Source organism: Drosophila yakuba, chromosome 3R, assembly GCF_016746365.2.
Source record: "Drosophila yakuba strain Tai18E2 chromosome 3R, Prin_Dyak_Tai18E2_2.1, whole genome shotgun sequence".
Lineage (NCBI taxonomy): Eukaryota > Metazoa > Arthropoda > Insecta > Diptera > Drosophilidae > Drosophila > Drosophila yakuba.
Window position 1 is genome coordinate 24,145,883 of NC_052530.2, and position 9,003 is coordinate 24,154,885.

Here is a 9,003-nt window from a genome sequence, read left to right on the forward strand (position 1 = left end):
TAGAGAAACATAAATGTCCTTTTAGTCCTAATAGAAGTGGCGCCACCTAGTGCCTGAACCTTCCTAAAAGAGTGCTGCCAAGCAAATGCCAGCAGCACGTTTTGTATGGGCTGCACTAAGCTAGTATCCGAGCTCAGCACCTTGGCGCGAGTCTTAGCTAGGTTCCGAACACAGCTATTTGGTCTTCATTTTTTCCAGGGCTTTGGAATATTAAGAATAAATAAATATTTTAAACTATTTTAATAAATTATATATACCAGTACTAAAAATCAAATCAATATAAAATGTTAAAATATTTAGATTTATAAATTATTGGTTTAACACATTGACACGTGTTAGTTAGTTAAATAAACTAAAATATGTATGAAAATCTTAGCAAATTCAGAAAAATGGTATAAAATAATTGATATAGGCGATGGCCTCGTAGCTACTACTAATAAATAAATAAATAAATAAATGGACATTCGATCAGTACAGTGACGTTTATCTTTATTAAACTACAAAAACTTGAGGGTCGCGATTTTTACAATTGCAATTTCGAGGAGAGGCCTGAAATTGGTGGAACATGACCAGGTGATCTGTCGCTGTTTTGGGGTGTCAACTACGGTCTAGGATTAGTTTGATTTTGATTAATCGGAATCGGATCGCGCCGAGGACTTCTTGGACTTCTTGTGCTTGCGCTTCTTGTCGCGATGCCGATCCTCCGTGCTGGACTCGCGTTTGCTCCTGGTGCTGGCGCTGGCGCTGGCGCTGGCGCTAGTGCTGGTGGCATCTGTTTTCGCCTCACTTCCGGTGGCAGCAGCCGCTTCCTGGCCGACAGAATCCACACGTTCCTCGTCCTGCAGCTTCCTGAGCGTCTCGGCCTTGAGGCGCTCCAGTTCGTTGAGCTCGCGGGTGGTGCGCTCCTTCTCCATGTCGTCCTGGCGCTGCTTCTCCAGGCGCCGTTCCTCCTCCTTGGCGATCTCGTTGCGCATGTGCTCCTTCATCAGCAGCGCGGCCTCCGCACGCTTCTGCATCTTCTCGCGGGCCGCCTTCTCGCGTTCCTCGCTCATGGGCAGCGCGGAGGTGAGCTTGGGCAGCGGACTGCGCGAGCGGCGGCGGCGGGAGCGACTAGTTGAGGGACTGCGACTGCGCGACGAGCTGTGCCGGCGTCCGCGGCTGCGACTGCGTCTGTTGCCGGACGATTCGCGACGTCTTCTGCCATCGGAGTCCTGACGCCTTCTGCCGGAGGATTCCTGGCGTCTTCTGGCCGGTGAATCCTTGCGCCTTCTGTCAGGCGAGTCCCTGCGTTTTCTTTCCGGCGAGTCCTTACGCCTTCGGCCTGGTGACTCGTGTCTTTTGGCAACCGAGTCTTGTTGCTTTTTGTCGGCGGACTCCGCTCGTTTTTTGCCAGGAGAATCCTGTTTTCTGCCTGGCGAATCTTGCCGCTTTTTCTCTTGCGAGTCGTGACGCCTTTTGCCAGGCGATTCTTGTCTTTTCACAGGAGAGTCCTGACGCTTCTTGTCGGAATCCTTTCGCTTTTTGCTCGGGCTATCCCCCCGTTTCTTTCCCGCAGCATCTTCCTGCTTGTGGCTGTCCTGTATTTTCTTATCTTGGGAATCCTCCCTTTTCCTGTTGGCAGAGTCCTTGCGCTTCCTTCCAGGTGAATCCTCACGCTTCCAGTTCGCAGATGACTCTCGCTTCCGGTCGTTCGAATCGTCTCGTTTTCTTTCAAGCGAGTCTCTTCGCTTCCTTTCCGTTGAGTTCGGACGCTTTCTACCCGGCGAATCCTGACGTTTTCTGCCCGGCGACATCTGACGCCTCTGGCCGGGCGAATCTTGCCTACGGTTCTGACTGCGGGAGCGCTGCTGACGCCGGCGGTCTCCACTGGGCGAGCCTCGTCCTCTGATTGGCGAGAGGGGGAAACGATTGCGGTACTCATTATCCTGAGAGCGTGAGCGACGGCGGCGATCCCTGTCCGCGAACGGATTACGGCGATTGCCACGATTAAACTGATTTTGATTGGATTGGTTAATGTTTTGACCAGGACGTCGGGCGGGCGAACGTTGCTGACGACGTGGAGGCGACTGGCGACGAGGGCTCCGGGAGCGACTGCGCTTTGGTTTGGCTTTCTCATCGGGCTTGCGCTCATCGCGTTTAGCGTTGCGATCCCTGCTGGTCGATGACTCTACTTTGATATCCTGTTTGGTTGGTGGTTTCACCTTTAACTGTTCCTCGTCTTCGGACTCGGCTTCGCTTTCTGTTTGCTGCTCGTAGTCCAAGGCGTTCATGTCCATCGACTTGCGGCGCTTGACGGGAGTCACTTCCTTCGCTTTATCCTTCTCGCTGGCTTTTTCTCTCTCCTTGGCTTTACCGCGCTCGCCGGTGTCCTTTGACTTGGTTTTGTGCTCTGGAGAGAACCTATCCGGAGTTACTTTACCACCGTACGTGCTGGCATGGGATAGCTCGAAGAACGACTGCTTGGGATTCTTTGTGGCCTCCTCGTGGCGACGCTTTCTCTCGTGCTCGCGACGCTTCACCTCCTCCTCGCGCATCTTGCTCTCCTCCTCAATGCGCTCCAAGTCGGACAACTTGATGGTGCGCTTTTGGGCGTGTTTCCAGTGAGGTGGCGTAGTGCTTCGCGAACGACTACGCGACGGGGTGCGAAAGCGCTGCAAAGTGTTTTATATTAGAAATGGTTTGAAGCGTTACAAGTTGTTCTATACTCACAAACACTCCACGACCTTTGACAATGCGACCGCTGCGCGATGTGGGCGGTGCCTGTTTCTTTGACCAACCGAAGTGGTTACGATTGCGCTCTCTCTCCTGATCCCTGCCTCGATCGCGTTCCTGTCCACGAGCTCCACGGTCCTCACGATCTCGCGACTTTGATCGCTCTGCGCGCATTAGGAATTTGTTTGATACCTGAATACAAAAGGAGTTAAAAATATGGATATGCAATTATAATAAGAGAATCCAGTTTAGTTACCTCTGGTATCTCGTTAGGATCTATCTTTGTAATTGTGACCAACGGATGCAGCTCGCCTTCCTCGCGATCCTCGTCATCATCCTGCGGATTCTGGTCATGCTTTCCGTTGCCACGTCTTGCTTCATCGCTACACAAATGTGAAACAGATTAGAAAATAAAAACTATAAACCGAATATATACAAGATGTTGCACTATCACATACTCTTCGCTATCGCTGGACTTTGTCTCTTTGCGGCTGCGTTTTTTCTTCTTGTCCTTGCGCTCGGCTTTAGCCTCAGCCTCACTTTCCTCGCTCTGTGAGTCATCAGTGGCCGTGGAGCGCCTCTTTCGCTTCTTCTCCTTTTTGGCTAAGTGTCGAAAGGCTTGTCAAGTATAATAGTTATGTGTAAATGGATGGCAGTCGTACCCTTTGTCTGCCTAACTAGTTCGCCACAGTTGGCAATGGCTGCATCCTGCAGCGGGCGAGAGTTCCGATCGACGGGCAAATCCTCCAATTGTCGCACCAACTCCTGACCCGATATAACTTGGCCGAATACAACATGGATACTGCAACGAGGAAACAAAACGTTAGAAAGGTGATCTTTTAAGGGCTGCTTAGGGCTAACTTACTTGTCCAAATGTGGCGCAGGCTGTGTTGTACTACAATGAGAAACAGAAGAAGAGAAAAATATTCTTTACACTTTGGCTAACTGGTTGTTGGGCTGCAGTAGGCAGTTGTAGTTGAAATCGGTGTTGTTGGTTCAGTTGTTGTTGTGGTTGCTGTTGTCGGTTGAGGTGGAGACAATGTCATGTGCAACAAAGTTTAAAGGTTTCTACGTGTAGGTGGCAGAGGTGGCACACAGGATTTTGGCAAGCCACCAACCACAAGAGTCGCTGCAGCTGGCCATGGCCAGCACATCGTCATCTATCATCTAGCAGATCCATCGGGAGGATCCACACCAAGATTCCGCCAAAAGATCCACAAAGAGCCGACAGCGAGAGAGAGAGAGACACACTGAGAGCCAGGAACGAGAACCAAGACCCGGAGACTTAGAGACCAAAGACCAGGGAGCTGAAAGACCTGCATCGTCTTTCACTTGGTTTTTGGACCCACAGACCAAATGCACTGGGGATGGTGGATGGCGGTGCATCGGGCGATGGAAGACAGATTGCGATGCATCTGCCCGCTGGTCAGTGGGACGCAAGCACACACTTTACTGCCCACGGGCTAAGGCTAAATGGCAATAGATTAATGAACAACAACAGAGGTTTAAGTATAGATCAAAAAGAAGGCGAAGAGAGTTTTTAGCTGAATTATCGGTGCCTGAAACAGAACTGAAACTAAATTTACGGCCACGTTAGTCCGGAGTCCGGAATCCGGACCAGCCGGTTACGGCCCTCCATTGAGAGCACTTACATAAAGAACTGCGAGCCATTGGTGTTCTTGCCCCGGTTGGCCATCGACAGCAGGAAGGGACGATCGTGCTTCTTGTCGAAGCTCTCATCTGGAAAGAGGAGTAAGATTGCTTAAACCAATTCCACAATTCTACTTAAAAGCCCAAGATGAGCACCTCAAAAACGCAACTTTTTTAACAAACAACTTTTTTAATGCGCATGTAATTGGAGTTGCCTAAAACCGCTTCTATTTGCATATTTGACCCATTTTCCACTTATTTTCCACCTAGACGTATAATTAGCAACATGTAAATGAGTATGCACCATTCCCTTATATTTCTAATGGAAATATATGCCAAAATGTACATTTAAATTGAGTCGCTTGAGTGACGATGCGAAATGCGCATTTATTTTTGACATTTAAATGGGGTATTTGTTTGAAATAAGGGCACATCAAAAGATTTCTAGTCTTTTCTACACAGATCTTCTTTCTAAATCTTTGCAGCTTGTTAAACTAAGTGGATTATTGTAGAGTAGTTTAGAGGTAATTGGTTGGAACTTTTTAAAAGGCCGAAATGGGAATCATACAAATGGCTGCCAAACTAAGAGTAAAGTAAAGTTTTTTTCATTATCCCCCCTCTTTAAATTGTTATTAATTGGATCTCTCTGAATCGTAGCTTCTAAAATCCTATATAATCCCTTATGTTTTCTGTTCCTCTTATCAGATACCCACTGTATTGATTTTTGCGGCAGACGCGTGTACATACATACACACATACATTGATATCTGTATGTAACCGGAAGAACTCACCCTCGAATGTCCCGCCGTAGATGGACTCGCCGCCGGTGCCGTTGCCCGCGGAGAAGTCGCCCGCCTGGACCATGAAGTCCTTGACCACCCGGTGGAATATCACGCCCTTGTACTGCAGCTTCTTGCCGGTGACCTGGCCGACTCCCTTTTCGCCCGTGCAGAGTGCGCGGAAATTCTCCGCCGTCTTGGGCGCCACATCGCTGTAGAGCTCGAAAACAATGCGGCCCACGCCCAGTCCGCCAAGGGAAATGTCGAAGAAGCATCGCGGTCGCGTGGCACCTGCGTCGCGCTTGTTTACCGTCATTATTTACGCCGATTTTCGCCAATAAATGCTGTTTAATACGTATTTCTCGCCGTTTTCGCGTTGCACAATGTCGGCGTTGCCAGCTATTTTTAAAACTTGGGATGTCAAAAACATACAGTTACAAATATCGATATCCAACACTTTGCATTTTTTTTGAGTATCGATATTTCATTTTGTATTTTATTATTTGCTAAATTTGTTAATAAATTTGTATATGCGTTCTTAAAGACTGCAATATCGGGGTTATACACAGCTAAAACATTTAAGTGGAGTCTTACAGCAACCAATTTTCAGTTCATGCTTTTTAATATAATTCTCAATATTGCCTGAACATGGGGCTGAAAATATATCTTCAATGCGCATTTTTTTTGGGAAAAACACTCTTGTGTTCAAAACAAAATTGAATTGATAATTGGTCTTTCTGGTCATATTATTCATACATTTTAACAATAAAATAAACAGGTAATATCTGACTAAACTATTTTTAAAGTATATATCTATATTTAAAAGCAACTTCCATTCAAAGAAAAATAAAATTCATTACAGAAGCCGTTCCATCCCTGGCTGGAATACGGTCACACAAAGCCAATGTTTACATGGCAACTCGCATGTGGGTGTAGCTGTGTGCGTGAACGAGAGCGCAAGAGCGGGGCAAAGGCGGCACGAGTGTAAGTGCGAGGGAGAGGGCAAGGCGAAGACGTGTTCTTTTCGCCGAAAAAGCAAATAATTGGTTTTATCAGAGAAAAACAAAAAAACTCCGGCCTGTGTCGCGATAAAAACACGACAATCGCATTGCGACCGCTTCAAAAGCGAACGATCAGCCTCAGCTGACCGGAAAGTTTACATTGCGACGTGGAAAACCACCAATCACTTGAAAATTTCAAGACGAGCAATCGCAATTCAGAATGTGTGGCATATTCGCGTACCTAAATTACTTGACGCCCAAGTCGCGTCAGGAGGTCCTCGATCTCCTGCTGCAGGGACTGAAGCGATTGGAGTACCGTGGCTACGACTCCACGGGCATAGCCATCGATGCGCTGAATTCTGGCGAGGCACAGGCCATTCTGCTGGTGAAACGCACGGGGAAGGTGAAGGTCCTGGAGGATGCGGTGGCGGAGGTTTGCCTGGGCCAGGACTACTCCCTGCCCATCGACACCCACATAGGCATAGCACATACGCGTTGGGCCACCCACGGTGTGCCCTCCGAGCTCAACTCACATCCGCAGCGATCCGATGAGGAGAACAGCTTTGTGGTGGTGCACAACGGCATCATTACCAACTACAAGGACGTGAAGACCCTGCTGGAGAAGCGCGGCTATGTGTTCGAGTCGGACACGGACACGGAGGTGATTGCTAAGCTGGTGCACCACCTGTGGCAGCAGCATCCTGGCTACACCTTCGGCGAGCTCGTGGAGCAGGCCATTCAGCAGCTGGAGGGCGCCTTTGCCATCGCCTTCAAGTCGAGGTACTTCCCGGGGGAGTGCGTGGCCTCCAGGCGGGGATCGCCGCTCTTGGTGGGCATCAAGGCCAAGACCAAGCTGGCCACCGATCACATACCCATCCTGTACGCCAAGGCCCATCGCCCACATGGTCAGCCGCAGCAGCAGGCCTTTCAAGTATTGCCGCCCGGCGATTGCAGTGCCGAGTTTCAGCCGCTGGAGCGCAAGGAAGTCGAGTACTTCTTCGCCTCCGACGCCTCAGCCGTTATAGAGCACACGAATCGGGTGATTTACCTGGAAGATGACGATGTGGCTGCCGTCAAGAGCGATGGCACCCTCAGCATTCATCGCCTAAACAAATCCTCGGATGATCCGCACGCCCGCGAGATCATCACGCTGAAGATGGAGATCCAGCAGATCATGAAGGGCAACTACGACTATTTCATGCTGAAGGAGATCTTCGAGCAGCCGGAATCAGTGGTCAACACCATGCGCGGCAGGATGAGGTTCGATACGAAGACCGTGGTTCTGGGCGGCATCAAGGAGTACATACCAGAGATCAAGCGCTGTCGCCGCCTAATGCTGATTGCGTGCGGCACATCCTACCACAGTGCAGTGGCCACAAGGCAGCTGCTGGAGGAACTGACCGAACTGCCCGTAATGGTGGAACTGGCATCTGATTTTCTGGACAGAAATACGCCCATTTTCAGGGACGACGTGTGCTTCTTTATCTCCCAGTCGGGTGAGACAGCGGACACCCTGATGGCGCTCAGGTATTGCAAGCAGCGAGGAGCCCTCATCGTGGGAGTTACCAACACGGTGGGCAGCAGCATCTGCCGCGAGTCGCACTGCGGCGTCCACATCAACGCTGGACCCGAGATCGGAGTGGCCTCCACAAAGGCCTACACCTCGCAGTTCATTTCGCTGGTCATGTTCGCGTTGGTCATGTCGGAGGATCGTCTCTCCCTGCAACAGCGCCGCTTGGAGATCATCAATGGCCTGTCCCAGCTGGACGAGCATATTAGGACTGTCCTGAACCTGAACTCGCAGGTGCAGCAGCTTGCCAAGGAGTTGTACCAGCACAAGTCGCTGCTCATCATGGGCAGAGGCTTCAATTTCGCCACCTGCTTGGAGGGAGCACTGGTAAGCGATGAATGTACCTTCCATTTCATCAATTTCAGCTGTAATTTAATCAGATCTCATACTAATATATGCATGAGAACGTGATGGTATTGCTTGATGGAAAAGAACCTATGTCAACATATCACTTAACTTGTTTATTGCAGTAATATACCACTTGCCAGGTGCACTTCAACTAATCATTATGTTTGTGCCACGATTTAAAAGCTAATTTAACCAATTTACTTGCTTATTGCAGAAAGTGAAGGAGCTGACGTACATGCACAGCGAGGGAATCCTGGCTGGCGAACTGAAACACGGACCACTGGCCCTGGTGGACGACGAGATGCCCGTGCTGATGATCGTGCTGCGGGATCCGGTGTACACCAAGTGCATGAATGCCCTGCAGCAGGTGACATCTCGCAAGGGCAGACCGATCCTGATCTGCGAGGAGGGCGACAACGAGACCATGTCCTTCTCCACGCGTTCGCTGCAGATTCCCAGGACCGTGGACTGTCTGCAGGGTGTGCTCACAGTGATTCCGCTCCAGCTGCTGTCCTACCACATCGCCGTGCTTCGCGGATGCGACGTGGACTGCCCCAGGAACCTGGCCAAGTCAGTGACCGTGGAGTAGGCAACCCAACTATCCGGCTCCAGCCGCCGCAAGAATTCCATTTTAGTATCTGCCTGAGAAAAACAAAAACAAATCCTAGCACTTAAGTTGAAATCTTCTGGTATTTTCTCGGGTTAAAATCCGACCTACTCCTTTAACCCATTGTGCCCCTTCCGGCTGAAGCCGAGTCTGTTTAACCCATGCATTTGTGGCATTTGTAGCCTGTACTGACCCCTTGTATTGTAGACCCACTACTTTTTGTGAATGTGCAATTGAAATATAAATATTTCCAGTTTTTCTTTAAAAGTATCTTGCTGTTTTGAATAAAAAATGGAATGGAAAATGTTTTAGCATTGAATACATTTTGAAATGGAA

The 9,003-nt window shown here is 49.4% G+C and overlaps 2 protein-coding genes across 2 annotated transcripts; one reads left to right on the forward strand and one right to left on the reverse strand.

Annotated features, from left to right (window-relative positions):
* Nucleotides 1-472: 472 nt before the first annotated feature.
* On the reverse strand, nt 473-5,549 carry LOC6538179 (peptidyl-prolyl cis-trans isomerase G). The gene is made up of 8 exons (XM_002098671.4): nt 5,154-5,549; nt 4,365-4,452; nt 3,578-3,607; nt 3,375-3,514; nt 3,171-3,315; nt 2,969-3,095; nt 2,710-2,904; nt 473-2,651 (listed from the first exon to the last, which is right to left on the reverse strand). Exons 1-8 carry the CDS (start codon nt 5,455-5,457, stop codon nt 630-632), a joined length of 3,051 nt encoding a protein of 1,016 aa, XP_002098707.2. The 5' UTR covers nt 5,458-5,549; the 3' UTR covers nt 473-629.
* Nucleotides 5,550-6,065: 516 nt separating this feature from the next.
* LOC6538180 (glutamine--fructose-6-phosphate aminotransferase [isomerizing] 2) lies at nt 6,066-8,934 on the forward strand. Its single transcript, XM_002098672.4, has 2 exons — nt 6,066-8,039; nt 8,275-8,934. The coding sequence occupies exons 1-2, from the start codon at nt 6,363-6,365 to the stop codon at nt 8,647-8,649; spliced, it is 2,052 nt and encodes a 683-aa protein (XP_002098708.2). The 5' UTR covers nt 6,066-6,362; the 3' UTR covers nt 8,650-8,934.
* Nucleotides 8,935-9,003: the final 69 nt, after the last annotated feature.

Coding starts and splice junctions, on each gene's coding strand:
- LOC6538179 (XM_002098671.4), bottom strand. CDS start 5,457: ATGACGGTAAACAAGCGCGACGCAGGTGCCACGCGACCGCGATGCTTC. Junction 3,316..3,374: donor ACTAGTTAGGCAGACAAAGG/GTACGACTGCCA, acceptor TTCGACACTTAG/CCAAAAAGGAGAAGAAGCGA. Junction 2,905..2,968: donor ATCCTAACGAGATACCAGAG/GTAACTAAACTG, acceptor TTTTGTATTCAG/GTATCAAACAAATTCCTAAT.
- LOC6538180 (XM_002098672.4), top strand. CDS start 6,363: ATGTGTGGCATATTCGCGTACCTAAATTACTTGACGCCCAAGTCGCGT. Junction 8,040..8,274: donor CCTGCTTGGAGGGAGCACTG/GTAAGCGATGAA, acceptor TGCTTATTGCAG/AAAGTGAAGGAGCTGACGTA.